This window comes from Triturus cristatus, chromosome 8, assembly GCF_964204655.1.
Source record: "Triturus cristatus chromosome 8, aTriCri1.1, whole genome shotgun sequence".
NCBI classification, from domain to species: Eukaryota; Metazoa; Chordata; class Amphibia; order Caudata; family Salamandridae; genus Triturus; species Triturus cristatus.
This window is the reverse complement of record NC_140591.1, coordinates 7132130-7157832: the sequence shown is the minus strand read 5'-3', so window position 1 is coordinate 7157832 and position 25703 is coordinate 7132130. Positions and strand designations below refer to the sequence as shown.

At 52.6% G+C, this 25703-nt stretch overlaps 1 protein-coding gene across 1 annotated transcript in view; it reads left to right on the top strand.

The window, feature by feature from the left end:
- Nucleotides 1-25703, top strand: part of SPAG17 (sperm associated antigen 17) — a 1802643-nt gene that overhangs the window by 983947 nt on the left and 792993 nt on the right. The window contains exons 21-22 of the mRNA XM_085620708.1: nucleotides 4100-4200; nucleotides 11260-11592. Coding sequence (XP_085476834.1) covers nucleotides 4100-4200; nucleotides 11260-11592 — 434 coding nt within the window. The remainder of the gene's footprint in view (nucleotides 1-4099; nucleotides 4201-11259; nucleotides 11593-25703) is intronic.

The window sequence follows — 25703 nt, the reverse complement described above, 5'->3', positions numbered from 1 at the left end:
CGATAAAATTTGACAGACATTGGGTGACGTGGGCCTCCATTAATTGTGAAAAGTAGGGAAGGAGGGAGATGGGGCAATAATTCGACGGTTCTGCGGGGTCGGCGCCAGGTTTCTTGAGGAGGGGCACAAGGATGGCCTCCTTGAGAGAGCTAGGGACGATGCCACTGCTGAGTGAGCCATTCAGCAGGGGTAGAATACAATCGGGTAGATTGAGGCAGATACTCCGCAAGACAGATGGCGGACAGCTGTCATTAGGAGAGCCAGATTTCACGCGAGTGGCGAGTTCCGCTAATGAGATAGGGTTCAGGGCGGGGAAAGTAGAGAGGGTAGAGGGATTGTCAGAGGAAGTGTCCGATGGGTATGGCTGGGGTAGGGGAGGTATAGAGTTTTTGATTTTTGTAATCTTTTCCACAAAAAAGAGGTTGAGGGTGTCACATGCCTCTTGAGAAGGGTCTGGGCTGGGAGGGTTCTGTCGTCAGTAGTAAGTTCATTCATGACTTTGAACACCTCCTTTGATTTGTTGACTGCTGACGAGATCCTGTTGGAGAAGTGTTCCGTTTTGGCTAGGGTAATGGCAGTTTTGTATTCTCTGCGCGCAGTCATGTAAGACTGCCTGGCTGAGTTGGAATAATTGCGTCTCCAAATACGTTCCAGCTGGCGCGTTTTTAATTTGTGTTGCTTAAGGTCATCAGAGAACCACCTGTGGGAGTTGTGATGCCTAGTGGGGGGGAATTTGATCAAGGGGGCAAAGAGGTCGCTGGCCGACTTCAGCCAGGATCCGATGTCGTGTTCTATTCCTTCGATGTTATCAGAGGGGTTGAAGACTGGACGGGTGTCGGCCAGGGTTGTGAGGAAGCCCTGGGAGTCATATGTACTCCATTTTCGTGAGGAGCTGCCAGTCATCAGAGGAGCAGGAGTCCGGCCGACGACAGTGATGGTGGTGTCTACTAGGTAGTGGTCTGACCAGACACAGGGGCATATAGCTGGCTGGGACAGAGCCAGATTGCAGGTCCAGATCTGGTCCAGGATGTGGCCCTTAGTGTGGGTGGGTTGGGTGACCTGTTGGACCGGCGTTGGTGTCATTGAACCAATAATTTAGGTCGCCGAAGAGGGCGAAACTGGAGTGCTGCGTTAGTAGATTGGACAGTTGTTCGCTCAAGATGGTAGAAAAGGATGGCATAGGATGTGGAGGCCGGTATAAAAGGAGGAAGGTGAGGGCACCGGTGCCAATTTCCACGCTAATAAGTAAATTATCCACCTCAGGAAGTGGGAGGGAAAGAGAGGAGATAGAGTTCAGGCGCTTGGATATAATGGCTGCCACCCCACCTCCGGGCCGGTCACCGAGGCGATCGGCATGGAGAATGTAGTAGTCAGGGGGGAGGGCCGCCAAGATATCTGGGAGGGACTCTGACGTTAACCAGGGAGGGACTCTGACGTTAACCATGTTTCCGTGAGCAGGAGTATGTCGGGGCTGTTGTCAGTCAACAGGATGAAAATATCTTCATAGTGCTTTACTAGAGAGCGGGTGTTCAAATATGACACCCTGATGGAGATAGCGTTCCTGGACGGGTTGACTGGAGGTGTGCGTCCGCATGGAGGGTGTAGAGCGGGGTGCGTAAGGCCGTCTGTGTGTACACGGCGGTTGGTGTTAGGAGACAGCGGGGGGGCAAGATGCTGTAGCTCTTTGAGAGATTGAGACGAGTATGAGATGAGATGGCCAGCGTGGCGTGCCCTAGTGCCCGGCCTGGCGCGGACGGGCGCAGACGGGCTTACCTTTGGCGCACCTTCGGCGCGCAGACGGCGCGCCCGCTGCGCTCGTCCGCTGCGCGTCCGAAAGATGCACATTATTTATAGGTGTGGAGGGGCGGCGTCGGGGGGCGTGGCCTCAGAAAGGGGCATGGCCTCCGTCCTCGCCGAGATGGCGGTAGGGAGAAGTTGGTGGTTCTGGGGGCCACGGCAGCGCTAAATCCACTGCGCGACAGCAAGCAGGTACAGGTGATTGTCAAGTGCAACAGAGTAAAGTGACAGTAGTTACAAGAGTAAAATTTTTAAAATTGGCTAAGGACGCTCTCGGCTTCCGCCTCAAGAGCTCGAGTCTATCTCAATGCGCGGCGCTTGTAATCAGCGCTATTTGTAGGGCGGCGTCGGGGGGCGTGGCCTCAGAAAGGGGCGTGGCCTCCGTCCTCGCCGAGATGGCGGTAGGGAGAAGTTGGTGGTTCTGGGGTCCGCGGCAGCGCTAAATCCACTGCGCGAAAGCAAGCAGGTACAGGTGATTGTCAAGTGCAACAGAGTAAAGTGACAGTAGTTACAAGAGTAAAACATTTTTAAATTGGCTCAGGACGCTCTCGGCTTCCGCCTCAAGAGCTCGAGTCTATCTCAATGCGCGGCGCTTGTAATCAGCGCTATTTGTAGGGTGGCGTCGGGGGGCGTGGCCTCAGAAAGGGGCGTGGCCTCTGTCCTCGCCGAAATGGCGGTAGGGAGAAGTTGGTGGTTCTGGGGGCCGCGGCAGCGCTAAATCCACTGCGCGACACACTCTCCATTGTCCGTGTGCTTGCCCCAGCCCCTCCCTCACACTCTCCATTGTCCGTGTGCTTGCCCCAGCCCCGCTGTCACACCCTCCATTGTCCGTGTGCTTGCCCCAGCCCCTCCCTCACACCCTCCATTGTCCGTGTGCTTGCCCCAGCCCCGCTGTCACACCCTCCATTGTCCGTGTGCTTTCCCCAGCCCCTCCCTCACACCCTCCATTGTCCATGTGCTTGCCCCAGCCCCGCTGTCACACTCTTCATTGTCCGTGTGCTTGCCCCAGCACCTCCCTCCCGCTCTCCATTGTCCGTGTGCTTGCCCCAGCCCCTCCCTCACACTCTCCATTGTCCGTCTGCTTGCCCCAGCCCCGCTGTCACACCCTCCATTGTCCGTGTGCTTGCCCCAGCCCCTCCCTCACACCCTCCATTGTCCGTGTGCTTGCCCCAGCCCCGCTGTCACACCCTCCATTGTCCGTGTGCTTTCCCCAGCCCCTCCCTCACACCCTCCATTGTCCATGTGCTTTCCCCAGCCCCGCTGTCACACCCTCCATTGTCCGTGTGCTTGCCCCAGCACCTCCCTCACGCTCTCCATTGTCTGTGTGCTTGCCCCAGCCCCTCCCTCACACCCTCCATTGTCCTTGTGCTTGCCCCAGCCCCTCCCTCACGCTCTCCATTGTCCTTGTGCTTGCCCCAGCCCCTCCCTCATGCCCTCCATTGCCCTTGAGCTCGCCCCAGCCCCTCCCTCACACTCTCCATTGTCTGTGTGCTTGCCCCAGCCCCGCTGTCCCACCCTCCATTGTCCGTGTGCTTGTCCCAGTCCCTCCCATCCATCCTCCATTGTCTGTGTGCTTGCCCCAGCCCCTCCGTCACACCCTTCATGTGCATGCCTCATCCACTTCCCCAGGGAGAGGCTCAGAGTGAGGCTTCTTAGCACCAATAGGTGGCCATGGATGACACAAGAGTGTGGGGCTTAGCCTTAGAGCTATTGAGGCAGCCTGTAGGGAAGGTGCCGCCCCATCCGGCAGTGGGAAGCACCACTCTTGGGTCGATGAGGGGTGCAGGACGGTGGGGGCTGGATGACTGATGGCCCCTACCGGGAACAGTTAGTCTACTGATCCCTCCCATGAACTGACCCCAGACTTGGACCTTGTATTGTGCCCCGGGATACAAGAGACGTGTCCAGATAAGAGTTTGTGGAAAGGAAGAGTCTTCCATTGCAGTAAGAAGGGGGCACAGTTTTGTGGGTCGAAAATAAATGAACCACAGGCGTGACAACACTTTCTGTGAGACATTATCTTTGAAGACCCCTGCATCTGGCCTCTTTAAGAACCCCTGTACCCTACAGGGGAAAGCCATAGGCTGCAGGCTTCAGCAGAGTGAGCAGACAGACAGACAGACAGACAAGCCACCTGTAGACCTCAACATGGAAGTATCAGGGCACTCTGAGCTCTCGTACACTTGGTTTGTTTCAGCACCTACAGCAGCTTCATAAAATACTAAAAACAAAAAGTGAGACAAACCTAGTACAACCCACAATGAATGACATGTTTCTTCTGTGCTGTCTGTCCTCCGCATAGGTCCCAAAGGGAAGAAGACCCCCCCTCCTAAGCCCGAGCCCGAGCCAGAGCCAGAGCCAGTGGAACCAAAGAACCCATTCATTCGAGAGGGGTCCCTCAAGGTGAGTCTGAGGGCCGCTGCCTCAAGGTGCCTTAGGGCCGCTGCCTCAAGGTGAGTCTGAGGGCCGCTGCCTCAAGGTGTCTGAGGGCCGCTGCCTCAAGGTGTCTTAGGGCCGCTGCCTCAAGGTGCGTCTGAGGGCCGCTGCCTCAAGGTGAGTCTGAGGGCCGCTGCCTCAAGGTGTCTGAGGGCCGCTGCCTCAAGGTGTCTTAGGGCCGCTGCCTCAAGGTGCGTCTGAGGGCCGCTGCCTCAAGGTGAGTCTGAGGGCCGCTGCCTCAAGTTGTCTGAGGGCCGCTACCTCAAGGTGTCTGAGGGCCGCTGCCTCAAGCTGAGTCTGAGGGCCGCTGCCTCAAGGTGAGTCCCCACCTGTCCCTCAAGGTGAGTCTGAGGGCCGCTGCCCCAAGGTGAGTCTGAGGGCCGCTGCCTCAAGGTGTCTGAGGGCCGCTGCCTCAAGGTGCGTCTGAGGGCTGCTGCCTCAAGGTGTCTGAGGGCCGCTGCCTCAAGCTAAGTCTGAGGGCCGCTGCCTCAAGGTGAGTCTGAGGGCCGCTGCCTCAAGGTGAGTCTGAGGGCTGCTGCCTCAAGGTGCGTCTGAGGGCCGCTGAGTCTGAGGGCCGCTGCCTCAAGGTGAGTCTGAGGGCCGCTGCCTCAAGGTGAGTCTGAGGGCCGCTGCCTCAAGGTGAGTCTGAGGGCCGCTGCCTCAAGGTACGTCTGAGGGCCGCTGCCTCAAGCTGAGTCTGAGGGCCACTGCCTCAAGGTGAGTCTGAGGGCCGCTGCCTCATGGTGTCTGAGGGCCGCTGCCTCAAGGTGAGTCTGATGGCCGCTGCCTCAAGGTGAGTCTGAGGGCCGCTGCCTCAAGGTGTCTGAGGGCCGCTGCCTCAAGGTGAGTCTGAGGGCCGCTGCCTCAAGGTGAGTCTGAGGGCCGCTGCCTCAAGGTGAGTCTGAGGGCTGCTGCCTCAAGGTGAGTCTGAGGGCCGCTGCCTCAAGGTGAGTCTGAGGGCCGCTGCTTCAAGGTGAGTCTGAGGGCCGCTGCTCAAACTGAGTCTGAGGGCCTCTGCCTCAAGGTGAGCCTGAGGGCCGCTGCCTCAAGGTGAGTCTGAGGGCCGCTGTCTCAAGGGGTCTGAGGACCGCTGCCTCAAGGTGAGTCTGAGGGCCGCTGCCTCAAGGTGAGTCTGAAGGCCGCTGCCTCAAGGTGAGTCTGAGGGTCGCTGCCTCAACGTGAGTCTGAGGGCCGCTGCCTCAAGGTGAGTCCCCACCTGTCCCTCAAGGTAAGTCTGAGGGCCGCTGCCTCAAGGTGAGTCTGAGGGCCGCTGCCTCAAGGTGTCTGAAGGCCGCTGCCTCAAGCTGAGTCTGAGGGCCGCTGCCTCAAGGTGAGTCTGAGGGCGCTGCTTCAAGGTGTCTGATGGCCGCTGCCTCAAGGTGAGTCTGACGGCCGCTACCTCAAGGTGTCTGAGGGCCGCTGCTTCAAGGTGTCTGAGGGCCGCTGCCACAAGGTGAGTCTAAGGGCCGCTGCCTCAAGGTGAGTCTAAGGGCCGCTGCCTCAAGGTGTCTGAGGGCCGCTGCCTCAAGGTGTCTGAGGGCCGCTGCCTCAAGGTGTCTGAGGTCCGCTGCCTCAAGGTGAGTCTGAGGGCCGCTGCCTCAAGGTGAGTCTGAGGGCCGCTGCCTCAAGGTGAGTCCCCACCTGTCCCTCAAGGTGAGTCTGAGGGCCGCTCCCTCAAGGTGAGTCCCCAAACTGCCCCTCAAGGTTAGACTGAGGGCCGCTACCTCAAGGTGAGTCCCCACCTGTCCCTCAAGGTGAGTCTGAGGGCCGCTCCCTCAAGGTGTGTCCTCAAACTGTCCCCCAAGGTTAGTCTGAGGGCCGCTGCCTCAAGATGAGTCTGCGAGCCTCTCAACCAAGTGAGTCTGAGTGCCAGTCCTTCAAGGTGAGTCTCCAAACTGTCCCTCAAGTTGAGTCTGAGGGCCTGTCCCTCAAGGTGAGCCTGAGGGCCTCTCCCTAAAGGTGAGTCTGAGGGCCTGTCCCTCAAGGTGAATGTGGGTTACTGTCCCTCAAGGTGAGTGTAGGAGACAGGCTTAGTATATCGCGCACACTTATGTAAGTGGGCACCCTGCACTAATCCAGTCAACCCTTATGGTGATTTTAGTGATCCTAGACAACCTTAAAAAGCTCTCTAAGGGATAGCTGTGGAGAGCCGCCTTCAGGCTTAGTCCAGAAGGAGTGTAAAGCAGCTTGTTTCACCAGAATGCAATCTTATTGGTATAGATAAAGCGAAAAAGAACCTCACAATGTATTTATAAAAATATGTATTTAGTATAAGACACTAACACACACAAATATCTCCTACCCGGAGATAAACGCAATGCACACAATACTTTGCATAGATAACAGGTAAGTAGCACAATTGCACAGTGGTCGCAAGGGGAAGACCAAACCTTATACTAAAAGAACGGTATGCGAACCACGACTCAAGTCAAGACTATATAGTAGAAGTGCTGGAGACCCAAGGAACCACCAGAGGTAAGTAACCAGGAACCCCATGGAGGCCATGTGCAGAGTGAGAACACGACCGCGTGCTCAATTGAAGTCCTTGGGTAAGTCATGGTTGCAGTTTTAAAGAAGTAGGACCCTTCCCAGTGGACCCTGAAGAAACATTGAGGAAGACAGAAGGTTGGAGAGCCACCCCACCCGTGGATACCTTTGGAACCAGGATTCCTACACCAGGGAAGCCGGGTGCATAGGTGTGAAGTGGCGTCGGAAACTGCCGTCAAACTCAATGGAGAACTTCAGGAAGATGCTGCTGCTGGAGAAGGGGAAAGTGTCCGGTGGAACCCAAAGGTGGATTCAAGATGAAAAGTACCTGCAAGCAGAGGGCACAGAGTCTAAGCCACTCAGGAGTGACCAGGAGGCATGGAAGACGAATTCCCACCAATGTTGGGTGTTGCAGCGGAGTTGATAGTGACCTTGGAGCAGCAGCTGTGTGGACCTGGCGATGCTGTGGAAGACCAGGACCTGTCCCATGTCGGATGTCGAGAGCTGAGGGGTCGTTGTCCGTCAGGAGCTCCAACAGAAACTGCAACCAACGTGAAAGATGAAAAAGGTACGGTGTCGGGACCAGCAAGGTCCAAGTGACTCACCACAAACAGGGGACTCAGAGTAGGCCCCGAGCAATCAGGGGAGTCCACTGGAATCAAAGAAGACCCTCAAAAGGACCCACCAGCCAGAGGTACTGGAGTTGCAAGAGGACATCGAGTAGCTTAATAAAGATATAGGCCCACGGTGCAAGCGATGTGGTGAGGACGAAGATTTTGGTCACAGGAGATGCTTGAGGTTGGGGCTACTTGGAGCCGAGGATCTTGGAGGAAGGAAGCCAACAAGCCTGTGCAACGGCAAGTCGACGTGGTGCACAGGGGTCCTGTTCCAGCGGGTCCGACGAGGGATACTGGCCTCAAGCTTGGTGAGAGGACAGGGCAGGCCTCGAGGGAGTTGCAGAACCACCACCTGTGTTGCTGAGCCTTTCTGAGACAGTGGGAGCCCAAGAGCAGCAGACCGGTCAGCTTGGTTGTGGTGCCAGCAGATGCTGGGAAGAGACTCCTTCACTTCCAGGGAGATTCCTTCAGGTGTATTGGATGTCCACAGGCCTTGGAAGGTCCCTGTATGGAGCATGGGTACTGACGTTGCAGCAGACTTGCAGGATGACGAGACCAGGAGCAGCAGTCTTCCCACTTGCAGTATCGGAGCCGAGAGCGAAGTCCAGCAAGATCAAGAGTGTATAAACAGTCGAAGAACAAGTAGTATCTTGATATGAATCTTGTACCACAACGAATCTAGGGATCTACCCTAAGGTAAGCCCTTAAGTACCTTAAGGAAAGGGTTGGGACAATTTAGGGTTCCCTCCCAGGAGAGGGGCTGGACGGTGGGGAGGATACTCTCATGTCCTTTGGCCAGTTTTGCGCCCGAGCATTAACCAACGGCTGCCTGAACTGGTTTCTACTGGAGTATGCAAGGTGGGCACCACATGTGCCCTTCAAAGCAGTACGAGTGGCGCTGGCAAGCACCCCCACCCCACCCCAATACATTAAGTCCTGTCTGGGAGGTGGTCACATCTCCATGTGACAGGATATCTATTGTTCTGCCTTCCCCTGCTTGAGTTTGACTCAGCAGCAGGAGGACAGAAATATGTCTCTGATCGGCAGCAGCCCTAGCTTGCTATCCGATTCGGGGATACTGATACTGGGAGCACTGAGGGCCTCCCGGAGGAGCTTTACAGTGCATGGAATCATACTCCTACACAATTTAAGGTGTGTGGGTATGATTCCGACATGTTTGATACCAAACATGCCAGGGTTCATTACAGCCAGTTTCGAGATCGCCATCGCGTAATGATGCACGGCCACTCTATATATCATAATGGCTGATACACTTACAACGCGGGAGAATGGACTCCGAAGGTTGTAGGGGTGTCCTGCTCATGCAGGGGCACCCTCACACTTAGAACCAAGCACCCTGCCTTCAGTATTGAAAGGCCTGGTTTTAGGGGTGACTTACAGGTTTTAAGTACAGTGACCTTAGATATAGGAAACCTATATCTGTTGTAAGTGGTGCTGGCACCAGCTTACACAGGCTGCAATGGCAGGCCTGTCGTCACAGTTTGCGTGGTCTCCCATGGGTGGCATAATACATGCTTCAGCCCATAGGGGACCCCTGGTGTACCTATGCCCTGGATACCTCAGTACCATATGCTAGGGACTTGTAAGGGCAAACCAGTAGCCAATCGGGATGTACCTAAGTACTCACCATAACCAATTTAGGGGTGAAAGCACAGAGACTGGGGTCCTGATTAGCAGGATCCCAGTCAGACTAGTCAGAAACAGCATAACACCAGGCAAAACGATAGGGGAACCATGAAAGCAGATTCTACTTTCCTACAGTGAGACTGAAGGCATCTCCCTCAAGGTGAGTCTGAGGGCCACTCCCTCAGGCGACTCTCCCTCAAGGTGAGTCTGAGGTCCTGTCCTTCAAGGTGAATCTGGGCATCTCCCTCTAGGTCAGTCTGTTGACGTGTCCCTCAATGTGAGCCTGAGGTCCCGTCCTTCAAGGTGAGTCTGAAGGCCTGACCCTCAAGTTGAGTCTGAGGGCCTCTTCCTCAAAGTGATTCTGAGGAGCTGTCCCTCAGTGTGAGACTGAGGGCCTCTCCCTCAAGGTGAGTCTGAGGGACTCTCCCTCAAGTGAGCCTGAGGGCCTCTCCCTCAAGGTGAGTCTGGAGACCTTTCCCTCATGGTGAGTCTGAGGCTCCCTCCCTCAAGGTGAGCCTGAGGGCCTGTCCTTCAAGGTGATTCTGAGGGCCTCTCCCTCAAGGTGCATCTTAGGGCTTGTCCTCCAAGGTGAGTCCCCAAACCGCCCCTTAAGGGGAGTGTGAGGGCCTCTCCTTCAAGGTGAGTGTGTGGACCTGTCCCTCAAGGTGAGTCTAAGGGCTTCTCCCTCAAGGTGAGTGTGGGTTACTGTCCCTCAAGGTGAGTCTGAGGACACATCCCTCAATGTGAGTCTGAGGGCCTTTCCTTCAAGGTGAGTCTGAGGGCCTCTTACTCAAAGTGTGGCTGAGGAGCTGGCCCTCAGTATGAGCCTGAGGGCCTGTCCCTCAAGGTGAGTCTGAGGGCCTCTCCCTCAAGGTGAGCCTGAGGGCCTCTCCCTCAATGTGAGCCTGAGGGTCTCCCCCTCAAGGGGAGCCTGAGGGCCTGTCCTTCAAGGTGATTCTGAGGGACGCTTCCTCAAGGTGAGTCTGGAGGCCTTTCCCTCAAGGTGAGTCTTGAGGCTCTCTCACTCAAGGTGAGCCTGAGGGCCTCTCCCTCAAGGTGAGCCTGAGGGAATCTTCCTCAATGTGAGCCTGAGGGCCTCTTCCTCAAGGTGAGCCTGAGGGCCTCTCCCTTAAGGTGAGTCTGAAGGCCTCTCCCTAAAGGTGAGTCTGAGGGCCTCTCCCTCAAGGTGAATCTTGGGGCCTGTCCTTCAAGGTGAGTCCCCAAACTGTTCCTCAAGGTGAGTGTGAGGACCTCTCCCTCAAGGTGAGTGTGGGTTACTGTCCCTCAAGTTGAGCCTGAGGACCAGTCCCTCAAAGTGAGTCTGAGAGCCTCTCCCTCAAGGTGAGTCTGAAGGCATGTCCCTCACTGTGAGTGTGAAGGCCTGTCCCTCAATGTGAGTGTGGGTTGTTGTTCCTCAAGGTGAGTTAGAGGACCTGACCCTCGAGGTGAATCTGAAGAACTGTCCCTCAATGTGAGTCTGTGCCACTGTCCCTCAAGGTAAGTCCAAGGAAGTGTCCTTTAAGATCAGCCTGAAGAATTGTCCTTCAAGGTGAATCTAACAAACTATCCCTCAAGGTGTGCCTGAGGGCCTGTCCCTCAGATGAGTCTGAGGGCCTCTCCCTCAAGGTGAGTACTAAGAACTATCCCTCAGGTAATACCATCAAGTGCACATACCCGGATGACCCTCAAGGTGAGTGCCAATAGATGTCCTTCAAGGTGACTACAAAGAACTGGCCCTCAAGGTGAGGGAACTGGTCTCCAAGGTGAGTCCAACAAGCAGTCCCTCGATTTGAGTACAAAGACCTAGCCCCAGAGAGAGCAACCACTTTTGTAAATGGGCCAACATTTGTGTATATCTCTACAGAGCCTAGAAACTCAGAAAAAGGGAATGATGGAGCTTGTAGACATGTAAGGAATCTCACCGATGCACACTACTTCCCCTCTGTGTGTTCAGTCCTCAGCCACCTATAGACACTGCAAAGAAAGCATCCTCATCAGTACTAGGGTGAGGCGGTGTACTTGTGGGTTGTGCACTAGCCCACAGATAGCAGACTGAGACTATCTACCAGCTTCACAAGTAGACCATACAATGATCATGTGATGATGTATTCAAGACCCTTTACCCTCCTAGTCATTCACTCATTCATTCAAAGCGCTCTCTAGGCACTGTACATCCGGCATGGGGGCTGTTTCTACCCCAGTCTTGAATGCTAAGGCTTCTTGACACTGTGGTGGACGAAAAGTAAAATCATAATTATGATGTTGTTTCTTTCAGGCCTGGAAGGAAGAACAGGATCGACTGATGGAAGAAGAGCGTCTGAAGGAAGAGCAGAAAGCACAGAAGCGTGGGAGAGCCGAAGGCAAGAAGAAAGGGAAAAAAAAGGAGCGGGGCGGCTCTGCCGATAGCAAAGCATCCAAGACATCCAAGGATTCCAAAGGGTCCAAGGATTCCAAGGGATCCAAGGGGTCCAAAGGATCCAAGGGGTCCAAGGGGTCCAAGGGATCATCCAAGAAATCCTCAAAGGGCAAAGGGAAGGCAGAGCCAGCAGACGGCCACGAGACTGTTCATGAGGACGCAGCGCCCCCTCCGCCAGAGCGAGTCTACCCGGTAAGAAGATCCTAGATGCAGTAGAGACATTGATTGGGGCTCAGTCCAACCCTCTGTCTGCCGGAGTAGTATACACATTGATTGGGGCTCAGTCCAACCCTCTGTCTGCCAGAGTAGTATAGACATTGATTGGGGCTCAGTCCAACCCTCTGTCTGCCAGAGTAGTATAGACATTGATTGGGGCTCAGTCCAACCCTCTGTCTGCCAGAGTAGTATAGACATTGATTGGGGCTCAGTCCAACCGTCTGTCTGCCAGAGTAGTATAGACATTGATGGAGGCTCAGTCCAACCGTCTGTCTGCCAGAGTATTATAAACATTGATGGAGGCTCAGTCCAACCGTCTGTCTGCCAGAGTAGTATAGACATTGATGGAGGCTCAGTCCAACCGTCTGTCTGCCAGAGTATTATAGACATTGATGGAGGCTCAGTCCAACCCTCTGTCTGCCAGAGTAGTATAGACATTGATGGAGGCTCAGTCCAACCGTCTGTCTGCCAGAGTAGTATAGACATTGATTGGGGCTCAGTCCAACCGTCTGTCTGCCAGAGTATTATAGACATTGATGGAGGCTAAGTCCAACCGTCTGTCTGCCAGAGTAGTATAGACATTGATTGGGGCTCAGTCCAACCCTCTGTCTGCCAGAGTAGTATAGACATTGATTGGGACTCAGTCCAACCCTCTGTCTGCCAGAGTAGTATAGACATTGATTGGGGCTCAGTCCAACCGTCTGTCTGCCAGAGTAGTATAGACATTGATGGAGGCTCAGTCCAACCGTCTGTCTACCAGAGTAGTATAGACATTGATTGGGGCTCAGTCCAACCGTCTGTCTGCCAGAGTAGTATAGACATTGATTGGGGCTCAGTCCAACCGTCTGTCTGCCAGAGTATTATAGACATTGATGGAGGCTAAGTCCAAACGTCTGTCTGCCAGAGTAGTATAGACATTGATGGAGGCTCAGTCCAACCGTCTGTCTGCCAGAGTAGTATAGACATTGATGGAGGCTCAGTCCAACCGTCTGTCTGCCAGAGTAGTATAGACATTGATGGAGGCTCAGTCCAACCGTCTGTCTGCCAGAGTAGTATAGACATTGATGGAGGCTCAGTCCAACCGTCTGTCTGCCAGAGTAGTATAGACATTGATTGGGGCTCAGTCCAACCCTCTGTCTGCCAGAGTAGTATAGACATTGATGGAGGCTCAGTCCAACCGTCTGTCTGCCAGAGTAGTATAGACATTGATTGGGGCTCAGTCCAACCCTCTGTCTGCCAGAGTAGTATAGACATTGATTGGGGCTCAGTCCAACCGTCTGTCTGCCAGAGTAGTATAGACATTGATGGAGGCTCAGTCCAACCGTCTGTCTGCCAGAGTAGTATAGACATTGATGGAGGCTAAGTCCAACCGTCTGTCTGCCAGAGTAGTATAGACATTGATGGAGGCTCAGTCCAACCCTCTGTCTGCCAGAGTAGTATAGACATTGATGGAGGCTCAGTCCAACCGTCTGTCTGCCAGAGTAGTATAGACATTGATGGAGGCTCAGTCCAACCGTCTGTCTACCAGAGTAGTATAGACATTGATTGAGGCTCAGTCCAACCGTCTGTCTACCAGAGTAGTATAGACATTGATTGGGGCTCAGTCCAACCCTCTGTCTGCCAGAGTAGTATAGACATTGATGGAGGCTCAGTCCAACTGTCTGTCTGCCAGAGTAGTATAGACATTGATGGAGGCTAAGTCCAACCGTCTGTCTGCCAGAGTAGTATAGAAATTGATGGAGGCTCAGTCCAACCCTCTGTCTGCCAGAGTAGTATAGACATTGATGGAGGCTCAGTCCAACCGTCTGTCTGCCAGAGTAGTATAGACATTGATGGAGGCTCAGTCCAACCGTCTGTCTACCAGAGTAGTATAGACATTGATTGAGGCTCAGTCCAACCGTCTGTCTGCCAGAGTAGTATAGACATTGATGGAGGCTCAGTCCAACCGTCGGTCTGCCAGAGTAGTATAGACATTGATGGAGGCTCAGTCCAACCGTCTGTCTACCAGAGTAGTATAGACACTGATTGAGGCTCAGTCCAACCGTCTGTCTACCAGAGTAGTATAGACATTGATTGGGGCTCAGTCCAACCCTCTGTCTGCCAGAGTAGTATAGACATTGATGGAGGCTCAGTCCAACCGTCTGTCTACCACAGAAGTATAGACATTGATTGGTGCTCAGTCCAACCCTCTGTCTGCCAGAGTAGTATAGACATTGATGGAGGCTCAGTCCAACCGTCTGTCTGCCAGAGTAGTATAGACATTGATGGAGGCTCAGTCCAACCGTCTGTCTGCCAGAGTAGTATAGACATTGATGGAGGCTCAGTCCAACCGTCTGTCTGCCAGAGTAGTATAGACATTGATGGAGGCTCAGTCCAACCGTCTGTCTACCAGAGTAGTATAGACATTGATTGAGGCTCAGTCCAACCGTCTGTCTACCAGAGTAGTATAGACATTGATTGAGGCTTAGTCCAACCGTCTGTCTACCAGAGTAGTATAGACATTGATTGGGGCTCAGTCCAACCCTCTGTCTGCCAGAGTAGTATAGACATTGATGGAGGCTAAGTCCAACCGTCCGTCTGCCAGAGTAGTATAGACATTGATGGAGGCTCAGTCCAACCGTCTGTCTGCCAGAGTAGTATAGACATTGATGGAGGCTCAGTCCAACCGTCTGTCTGCCAGAGTAGTATAGACATTGATGGAGGCTCAGTCCAACCGTCTGTCTACCAGAGTAGTATAGACATTGATTGAGGCTCAGTCCAACCGTCTGTCTACCAGAGTAGTATAGACATTGATTGGGGCTCAGTCCAACCCTCTGTCTGCCAGAGTAGTATAGACATTGATGGAGGCTCAGTCCAACCGTCTGTCTACCAGAGTAGTATAGACATTGATTGAGGCTCAGTCCAACCGTCTGTCTACCAGAGTAGTATAGACATTGATGGAGGCTCAGTCCAACCGTCTGTCTACCACAGAAGTATAGACATTGATTGGTGCTCAGTCCAACCCTCTGTCTGCCAGAGTAGTATAGACATTGATGGAGGCTCAGTCCAACCGTCTGTCTGCCTGAGTAGTATAGACATTGATGGAGGCTCAGTCCAACCGTCTGTCTGCCAGAGTAGTATAGACATTGATGGAGGCTCAGTCCAACCGTCTGTCTGCCAGAGTAGTATAGACATTGATGGAGGCTCAGTCCAACCGTCTGTCTACCAGAGTTTCTGTTTTGTCTATAGGAGGAGGTTTCACTTTACTGAACCCTGCGAGAGAACATAGAAGCTGTTGTCATGTGTATGATGTCACAGCAGCATACAACCAATCATAGAAGCTGCTATCCATGGCTATGATGTCACAGCAGCATACAACTAAAAATAGAAGCTGCGATCCATGGCTATGATGTCACAGCAGCATACAACCAATAATAGAAGCTGTTGTCCGTGGCTATGATGGCACAGCAGCATACAACCAAATATAGAAGCTGCGATCCATGGCTATGATGTCACAGCAGCATACAACCAATCATAGAAGCTGTTGTCCGTGGCTATGATGGCACAGCAGCATACAAACAACAATAGAAGCTGCCATCCATGGCTATGATGTCACAGCAGCATACAACCAATCATAGAAGCTATTGTCCATGGCTATGATGTCACAGCAGCATACAAACCACAATAGAAGCTGCTATCCATGGCTATGATGTCACAGCAGCATACAACCAATCATAGAAGCTATTGTCCATGGCTATGATGTCACAGCAGCATACAAACAACAATAGAAGCTGCTATCCATGGCTATGATGTCACAGCAGCATACAAACAATCATAGAAGCTATTGTCCATGGCTATGATGTCACAGCAGCATACAAACAACAATAGAAGCTGCTATCCATGGCTATGATGTCACAGCAGCATACAACCAATCATAGAAGCTATTGTCCATGGCTATGATGTCACAGCAGCATACAATCAATTATAGAAGCTGTTGTCCATGGTTATGATGTCACAGCAGCATACAACCAGTCATAGAAGCTGTTGTCCATTGCTATGATATCACATCTTAAGGTGAGAGTGCACAGAATCCGTGCACTCAACACGATGCGCACAACTCTCAGACCCTTTAGGTTCCTACATCACAATATAAACATTTTCAAAAGTTCAAGTCAATAAAACTCTTTTTTTGTGTTTCCAATATGGATTTCATATTGAAATCTTGTTTGAGATTTTTGCACTGGTAAATTTCCACATTGACATTGTCATCACACTCATATCTTTGTCAGCAATGTTACGTCACACTGTGCTTGTCCGTATCATTCGAGAGATCAAGGGTGCTTGAGGATTCCCCATGCATTTCAGGTGTGTGACCCTTCTTCAGGGGCTGTAAATACAACATAACACTCCTGTTACCACACTAGGAACAGCGCCTGCTACTGAAACAACAATCAGTGTTACCCTAGATCTGTGTATTGATAATAGCACTGTTACCACCCTCGACATGTGGAATGTTGGTTAAGTGTATGCCAAAACCAACCATTGCTTGTGATTAAAGGAGAGATCCCCGAGATTGTGGAAAGAGAAGAGTCTGAGAATGTGTACATCAACATGGTAGTAAAAGAGAGTGTAAACACCTGGTAACACCGGTTCAAAGCATAGTGCCAAAATGGAATAGAAACAAACTCCAAGCTTCGCCGCCATCCCACTCATTCTAAGTGCACTACTGATCCCAGCATGCACCAGAAGTTCTTGGTTGGAACACTGAGACAATGAAAGGATACCCATCACACTGAGGGGCACATCAACAACGAGGCGATAGAAAATTATCGCCGCTTTAGCTGCCGTTTTCAGCCGAAAAGTGGCGATAATTTTATCGCCTAATTAGCAAGGCCACGCTAACGCGTGAAACCTTGCTTTAGCTTACGAAATCTTAACGCCCAGCTTTGCATCTCTAATGCGATGCAAAGTGGGCGTTCCTGACCCAACATGACAGGAGAAATGTCCCTAAGCGACATTTCTCCTATCATCAAGCCCCACGCTATGAAGCATTGCGGAAGGAAAAGTAGCGATAACCCCTGTTATCGCTACTTTCCTTACGCCTGCTTCAGGACTGACTTAGCCATGATATCCTATGGAAGGTGGATATCATGGCTAAGTTTGTGAGTCCCTATCAGCAAGCTAACGCCACATTTCGTGAGATTATCGCTGGGTTTCCAGCGATAATCTCACGTTAGGCAGTTAGCGTTAGGATTTTTAGCGCTTTTGAGATAAGCGTTGCTAATAGCACGCTAGCTCAGCGATAAAAATCCACGCTAGCCGGCGATAATTATCCTAGCGCTAAGTGCGCTTAGCGATTATTATCGCCGGTTGTTGTTGATATGCCCCTAAATGTGCACGGATCTGCCAAAAGAAGATTGAACTCTATGCTAACCCATTTAAGGGCATAGCAACAACAACTGGCGATAATTATCGCTAAGCGCACTTAGCGCTAGGATAATTATCGCCAGCTAGCGTGGATTTTTATCGCTCTATTAGCAACGCTTATCTCAAAAGCGATAAAAATCCTAGCGCTAACCGCCTAACGTGAGATTATCGCTGGAAACCCATCGATAATCTCAAGCAATGTGGCATTAGCTTGATGATAGGGCCTCACATACTTAGCCATGATATCCACCTTCCATAGGATATCATGGCTAAGTCAGTCCTGAAGCAGGCGTAAGGAAAGTAGCGATAACAGGGGAGTAGCGATAACAGGGGTTATCGCTACTTTTCTTGCCGCTATGCTTCATAGCGTGGGGCTTGATGATAGGAGAAATGTCGCTTAGCGACATTTCTCCTGTCATGTCAGGTCAGGAACGCCCACTTTGCATCTCATTAGAGATGCAAAGCTGGGCGTTAAGATTTCATGCTCTAAAGCAAGGTTTCATGCGTTAGCGTGATCTTGCTAATTAGACGATAAAATTATCGCCACTTTTCGGCCGAAAACGGCTGCAAAAGCGGCGATAATTTTCTATCGCCTCGTTGTTGATATGCTCCTTAGTATACGACATACCCGAATGTCTTGTAATCGCGACAGCTTGAGAAAACAATCAGTGCTTCAGTGCGTCAAGAAAGCGTACAACCTTTTCAGATATCCAAGCTGAAAAACGCACAACTAACAAATGCTGCTAACTCACTCAACCGTCTACCCGATTCTCCCTCCCTCCGAGAGTGCAATCCTCCGTGCACGTCTCGCTATGAATCCCTCCGAGAGTGCAATCCTCCGTGCACGTATCGTTATGAATCCCTCCGAGAGTGCAATCCTCCGTGCACGTTTCGTTGTGAATCCCTCCGAGAGTGCAATCCTCCGTGCACGTATCGCTGTGAATCCCTCCGACAGTGCAATCCTCCATGCACGTCTCGCTATGAATCCCTCCGAGAGTGCAATCCTCCATGCACGTCTCGCTATGGATCCCTCCGAGAGTGCAATCCTCCGTGCACGTATTGCTGTGAATCCCTCCGAGAGTGCAATCCTCCACGCACGTATCGCTATGAATCCCTCCGAGAGTGCAATCCTCCGTGCACGTCTCTCTATGAATCCCTCCGAGAGTGCAATCCTCCATGCACTTATCGTTATGAATCCCTCCGAGAGTGCAATCCTCCGTGCACGTATCGTTATGAATCCCTCTGAGAGTGCAATCCTCCGTGCATGTATCGCTGTGAATCCCTCCGAGAGTGCAAACCTCCGTGCACGTATCATTATGAATCCTTCTGAGAGTGCAATCCTCCGTGCACGTCTCGCAATGAATCCCTCCGAGAGTACAATCCTCCATGCACTTATTGCTATGAATCCCTCCGAGAGTGCAATCCTCCGTGCACGTATCGTTATGAATCCCTCCGAGAGTGCAATCCTCCATGCACGTATCGTTATGAATCCCTCCGAGAGTGCAATCCCTCTGAGACTGCAATCCTCCGTGCACGTATTGCTGTGAATCCCTCCGAGAGTGCAATCCTCCATGCACGTATCGCTATGAATCCCTCCGAGAGTGCAATCCTCTGTGCACGTATCGCTATGAATCCCTCCAAGAGTGCAATCCACCGTGCACGTATCGTTGTGAATCCCTCCGAGAGTGCAATCCTCCGTGCACGTATCGCTGTGAATGCCTCCGAGAGTGCAATCCTCCGTGCACGTATCGCTGTGAATCCCTCCGAGAGTGCAATCCTCCATGCACGTATCATTATGAATCCCTCCGAGAGTGCAATCCTCCATGCACGTATCGTTATGAATCCCTCCGAGAGTGCAATCCTCCGTGCACGTATCGTTGTGAATCCCTCCGAGAGTGCAATCCTCCGTGCACGTATCGCTATGAATCCCTCCAAGAGTGCAATCCACCGTGCACGTATCGTTGTGAATCCCTCCGAGAGTGCAATCCTCCGTGCACGTATCGCTATGAATCCCTCCAAGAGTGCAATCCACCGTGCACGTATCGTTGTGAATCCCTCCGAGACTGCAATCCTCCGTGCACGTATTGCTGTGAATCCCTCCAAGAGTGCAATCCTCCATGCACGTATCGCTATGAATCCCTCCGAGAGTGCAATCCTCTGTGCACGTATCGCTATGAATCCCTCCAAGAGTGCAATCCACCGTGCACGTATCGTTGTGAATCCCTCCAAGAGTGCAATCCTCCGTGCACGTATCACTGTGAATCCCTCCGAGAGTGCAATACTCCGTGCACGTATCGCTGTGAATCCCTCCGAGAGTGCAATCCTCCGTGCACGTATCGCTGTGAATCCCTCCGAGAGTGCAATCCTCCGTGCACGTATCATTATGAATCCCTCCGAGAGTGCAATCCTCCATGCACGTATCGTTATGAATCCCCCCGAGAGTGCAATCCTCCGTGCACGTATCGTTGTGAATCCCTCCGAGAGTGCAATCCTCCGTGCACGTATCGCTGTGAATCCCTCCAAAAGTGCAATCCTCCGTGCACGTATCGCTATGAATCCCTCCGAGAGTGCAAGCTTCCGCGCACATATCGCTGTGAATCCCTCAGAGAGTGCAATCCTCCGTGCACGTATCGCTGTGAATCCCTCTGAGAGTGCAATCCTCCATGCACGTATCGTTGTGAATCCCTCTGAGAGTGCAATCCTCCGTGCACGTCTCGCTGTGAATCCCTCCGAGAGTGCAATCCTCCGTGCACGTATCGCTGTGAATCCCTCTGAGAGTGCAATCCTCCGTGCATGTATTGCTGTGAATCCCTCCGAGAGTGCAATCCTCCGTGCACGTATCGTTGTGAATCCCATCCGAGAGTGAAATCCTCCGTGCACGTATCGCTATGGATCCCTCCGAGAGTGCAATCCTCCGTGCACGTATCGCTGTGAATCCCTCTGAGAGTGCAATCCTCCGTGCACGTATCGTTGTGAATCCCTCCGAGAGTGCAATCCTCCGTGCACGTATCGCTGTGAATCCCTCTGAGAGTGCAATCCTCCGTGCACGTATTGCTGTGAATCCCCTCCGAGAGTGCAATCCTCCGTGCACGTATCGCTGTGAATCCCTCTGAGAGTGCAATCCTCCATGCACGTATCGCTGTGAATCCCTCCGAGAGTGCAATCCTCCGTGCACATATCATTGTGAACCCCTCCGAGAGTGCAATCCTCCGTGCACGTATCGCTGTGAATCCCTCTGAGAGTGCAATCCTCTGTGCACGTATCGCTGTGAATCCCTCCGAGAGTGCAATCCTCCGTGCACGTATCATTGCGAATCCCTCCGAAAGTGCAATCCCCCGTGCACGTATCACTATGAATCCCTCCGAGAATGCAATCCTCCGTGCACGTATCGTTGTGAATCCCTCCGAGAGTGCAATCCTCCGTGCACGTATCGCTAGGAATCCCTGTGTGTTTGTGTTAAGAAGTCTTCATGGAATGTAAATCATGTGCTCTCAATAATGGAGCATGAAAAGAGACTGATCGAATAGATCTGAGGAGCGTAAACCGCCCAGATGCCTCCACTGTCTACATAACAAATGCAAACATTGCGCCTGGGCATAAAAAGCTCTCCAGCCCAACGATATCAACCTCGTCATCTTGAAAAGCAGATGATCGGGTGCCCTGCAGCTCACAGAAGGGCCCGATTCACTGCCTGTGATCTTCTCCAAGGGAACTGTACTCTTATGTTTCCTCTAGTCTTTTCTACTTAACCCATACGTCAGCAGAGGGTGTGCTACTCAGAGACAAAGATAGTACCCTGTAAGAAAGGCGTGTTACATCTGGTGTCTGCCATATTTTTATCCACGGGCATCCTGAGCTGCTGTTAGAGTGATGGCGCTGAGGGTGGCATTCTGTCACCTCTTTCACACAACAATGGGTGGACACTTTCTCCTCATAATTCACAATGGTCACAGTGGGTTCACTCTTTGAACATGTTCCAGGAGCCTAACTCGCCCCACATGGAGACTCCACCAGGTATATGAGTGCATGGAACAGCCTATCACAGGTAAGTAGCTTCTACCGTACATCAAATGCTACAGCTCTGCTGCGTCACCTGTCGACGGGTCCTAATTCCCAAGGGATATGAGTGCATGGGACAGCCTATCACAGGTAAGTAGCTTCTACCGTACATCAAATGCTACAGCTCTGCTGCGTCACCTGTCGGCGGGTCCTAATTCCCAAGGGATATGAGTGCATGGGACAGCCTATCACAGGTAAGTAGCGTCTACCGTACATCAAATGCTACAGCTCTGCTGCGTCACCTGTCGGCGGGTCCTTATTCCCAAGGGATATGAGTGCATGGGACAGCCTATCACAGGTAAGTAGCTTCTACCGTACATCAAATGCTACAGCTCTGCTGCATCACCTGTCGGCGGGTCCTACATCTCAAGGCACACTCCTGTCTGCCACCTCACCTGTTCAACCCCTCCGCGCTTAGACCTGCCCCAGCGTCCCACCGCAGCCCCGTAGGTCCTCTGACCACCCATGCCCGCTCCCACTGCTCACTCCTTCCACCCTCTTCACATCTTCACTTGGAATGTTAATGGCCTTACACACTATATTAAAAGGAAAAAGATGCTCTCCCACCTCCAGCAAGGGGGGCGGATGTGGCTCTATTGCAGGAGACCCACCTGCCCAGCTTCTAACCCAACAAGCTGCGCCGCGATTGGGTGGGAAAGGTGATACATAGCAGCATTGCGGCTGCGCCACCCACTGAGGGAGGGACGCCCTGTGTGGGGTGACAAACCTCATCCAGAAGTCTTTGCCTATCACAATAGTGAATACATGGTCTGACCAGGATGGCAGATGCGCATTTGCCAACTTGCGTCTAGGGGATAGGTCCCTCTGTGTAGGATCAGTATGCGTACCAATGGAGGCAAAAAGCTCCTTCTTTCTCCAGCGGACCGCCTGCTCATTGACATCGGGGCTTAAGGACTGGAACCTCGCCCGAGATGCAGTCCTTAAAAGGACAGGGCCCCAGGACAAATGCAACGATGCAGGTAGGGCTCTAGTGGGAGATGTGATGGACCATGGCAGTTGACCACTGGCATCTCAGCCACCCGTCAGACAAGGAGTACACCTTCCTCTCACCGCTCCATGGCACACAATCTAGGCTGGACTACGTCCTCATCTCCCAGAAATTGGTGGTTCTTGTCGAAGAGTCCCACATATTGGAAGGTTCACTATCTGACCAATCCCCGGTTCTCTTGTCACTCGACTTGGGCCTAACCTCAGCGGACCGCAAAGCATGGCACCTGAACATACAGCGATATTGCACCCCGTAGGGGAAGTCCCAATTGAAATCCCATGTCTCCACATATTTGTTGGACTATAGGGCTTCAGTGGAATCCCACAGAATTCTTGGGCAGCCGCGAAGGCAACGAAATGGGGCCACATCATGCTGCTGTGTCCAATAAACATGCGACTCTCCAACGGACCAAATTGGAGGGGCAGTTAGCCTCCCTTACCATCCTGCCTAACCACCACTGCCTGGAACAGGCCTGCATGGCCCTCAACAGCCTCTACGTCTCCAAGGCTGACTATGCACTGCAGGTCCTGTAAGGGCGTCATTATGAGCAAGGGGAGAAGGCGGGCCGCATACTGGTTGCCTAACTAAGACAATGGGAGGCTGCCATGGCTATCCCTCTCATACATGCGACAAGTGGGGAGATCCTCACCCAACGACAGGACATTGTCAATGAATTTGCCTCATTCTACAGGACGCTGTACACCCCAGAGCCACTGGCAAGCGCGGAACGTGTGGCTAACTTTTTGGAGGGCGTGGACATCCCCTGCCTATCGGTCAAGAGCAGAGAACTACTGGCGAAGGAGATCTGTAAGGAGGAGATCGCGTCTGCCATCTCCAAAATGCCCTATCACAAATCTCTGGGTGGGGAGGGGTTCCCTGCGGAGTTCTATAGATAGTCAGGCGAGGAGGTAATCGACTTCTTGCATGCCACCTTCCAGGAGGCAGAGTGGGCGGCATCATTGGGACCTATCTCCAACAAAGTGGTGACCACGGTTCTGCCCAAACCTGGGTGGGACCCATTACAATGTGGCAGCTATAGACCTGTCTTTCTGTTGAATGGTGACATCAAGATCCTCCCCAGTATCCTTGGGTCACAACTTGGCAAGGTCATCCCCTCCCTTGTCCACCACACGCAGGTTGGCTTTGTACAGGGATGCTCCTCGAGGAATCATCTTTGCACCCCGGTCCCCACACTTTCGGTGGCCAGGGATCTTCCAGGTGATGCGGTGGCCCTTTACCTGGATGCCTACAAGGCGTTTGACTGCATCGAGTGGGGCTACCTCTTTGCCATCATGAAAAGATTCGGACTAGGACACCAATTTATCGCCAAAGTACGACTGTTGTATGAATGCCCTACTGCCCAGGTCAACTGCGGGGAGATCCTCTCAGACCCCTTCCCGGTCCGGAGAGGCACCCGCCTGGACTGCCTCCTCTTTTCCCTCCTATTTCTTCTGGCCATGGAACCCCTGGCCTCCGCTGTCCATCATTCGACTTGCATAGCGTAGAGGGCGTTCGCCTTGCGGATTGTCCAAGAGCTATCTCTACGACGACAATATCCTGCTCACCCTCACAGACTTCCCCCGCTCTTTGCCGGCCCTGTTGGAAGTCATCGATAATTTTGCGGCTCTGTCCGGTTACAAAGTGAACTGGGACAAGAGAGAGGCCCTGCCACTTTCATCCGGCACTACGAAAGCGGCTATCCATGGCTACCCTTTCCGTTGGAAATCCACACGTCTCAAATACCTGGGGATCTTGGTCAATAGAGGGCTAGATAGGATGGTGTCGGACAATCTGTACACCCTGCTAGCCCAGATGAAACTGGACTGCGAGAAGAGGTCTCTCTTGGGGTTCTCCATGTGGGGCAGGGTGCAGGCGGTGAGAATTGTCACTCTACCACGCTTCACCATACACTGGATATGCTACCCGTATTAGTACCTTTAGCCACCCTTCATCTCATTGATGCCTGGATCTGGTCCTTCATGTGAGGATCCTCGATGCCCAGGTTAGCTGCGTCCAAGCTCATGATGCGTTGTTCGCGTGGAGGACTGGGTCTCCCATCAGTAGAGCATTATGCCCTGGCTCTTCACCTCTTGCAACTGGCATACTTGCTCCCCGGCATCCCAGACCCACCGCAGTTGGCTTTTACGGAACGAACACTCCTCTTGGGCAGCGAAGGGCTTAGCCTTCTCCTTGGGGATCACATCCCCCAGTCATGTATCCCTCACACTGTACTGCAGGCCATACAAAAAGCCTGGTCACGCACCCACCGCCTCTTTGGGGTGGACCCACACTCGCACAAAAAGGCACCATTGTGGGGCAATGATGGTCTACATATTGGTGTCCGGGCTCTACACTGGTCCCCTTGGAGGGAGGCGGGCATCCAAACCATGGACCAAATCCTCAATGATGGGGACTTGAAACCCTTCGGCCGTTTATGGGAGGAGTTCAGCCTTCATCCGCTGCAAGCCTGGTGCTACCTGCAACTGCGGAACTGCCTGCGACGTTGCCTGGGCCCACGCACCTAGTCTCTACAATCATCGCCAGTAGTGGCCTAGCTGGCTACATGGGGCTACCACAAAGGAGTGATGTTGGGGCTTTACGGGATACACTCGGGCCATCTCTTTTCCTAACCTCTTCTATGCAGCTTCCGAGCCAAATGGCAGACCCTCCTGCAGATCTCCCTGGAGGAAGAGGACTGGTCTGACAACCTGAATGTCCTGGATAGGTGCACCCGGGATGCCCGCCTGAAATTTTGCCTCTTCAAAACCCTCCATGACTGGCACTGGACACTGACAAAATTGAACAGGGCAGGAGTCCTCCTGCACGCGAACTACTGGAGTTGCGCGGAAACAAGCTGCAATATCACTCATGTCCTTAATGAGTGTCCCTCGATCCAAATCTTTCTGGTTCCATTTTAGGAACACTCTGGGAGAGTCTATGCCTCTGCAACTTCCCCTCTCTCCTACAGTCATTCTCCTCCATAACACTGGGGGTTCTCCAGACCTATCCTGCCCACAAAGTCGCCTCCTCCACACGGCTCTGGCCACAGCCAAAATATGTATCCTCTGCCAATGGAGCTCATCTGTGCCCCCATCATCGGAGGACTGGACAGTGGCAATGATACAGACGGCGTCACACAAATGTATCTACAACCTACAAGACCAGGCTGAGGTGTTCACGCAGACATGGGCCATTTTCCTGAGAGATGATCCCTGAACTGGAGGGTACCATCACCATCCCCCTTCTCCCATCCCACTGCGGGCACTAAGATCAGTGCCCTTGCCTGCTGTTTAGTCGACTCTTGCCGTTCCTGAGTGAGGCCTTCTACAGTACATCCATCGCTCCAACTTTCCTGTGTCATCTGTGGGAGGGATCCTACATCCCAAGGCATATGAGGGCATGGAACAACATGTCACAGGTAAGTAGCTTCTACAGTACATCAAATGCTACTGCTTTCCTACGTCATCTGTTGAGGGGGGTCTTACATCCTAAGGCATATGAGGGCATAGAACAACCTGTCACAGGTAAATAGCTTCTAGAGTACATCAAATGCTACAGCTTTTCTGCTTTATCTGTTTGGGGTCGTACATCTCAAATCATTATTGACTTGTTG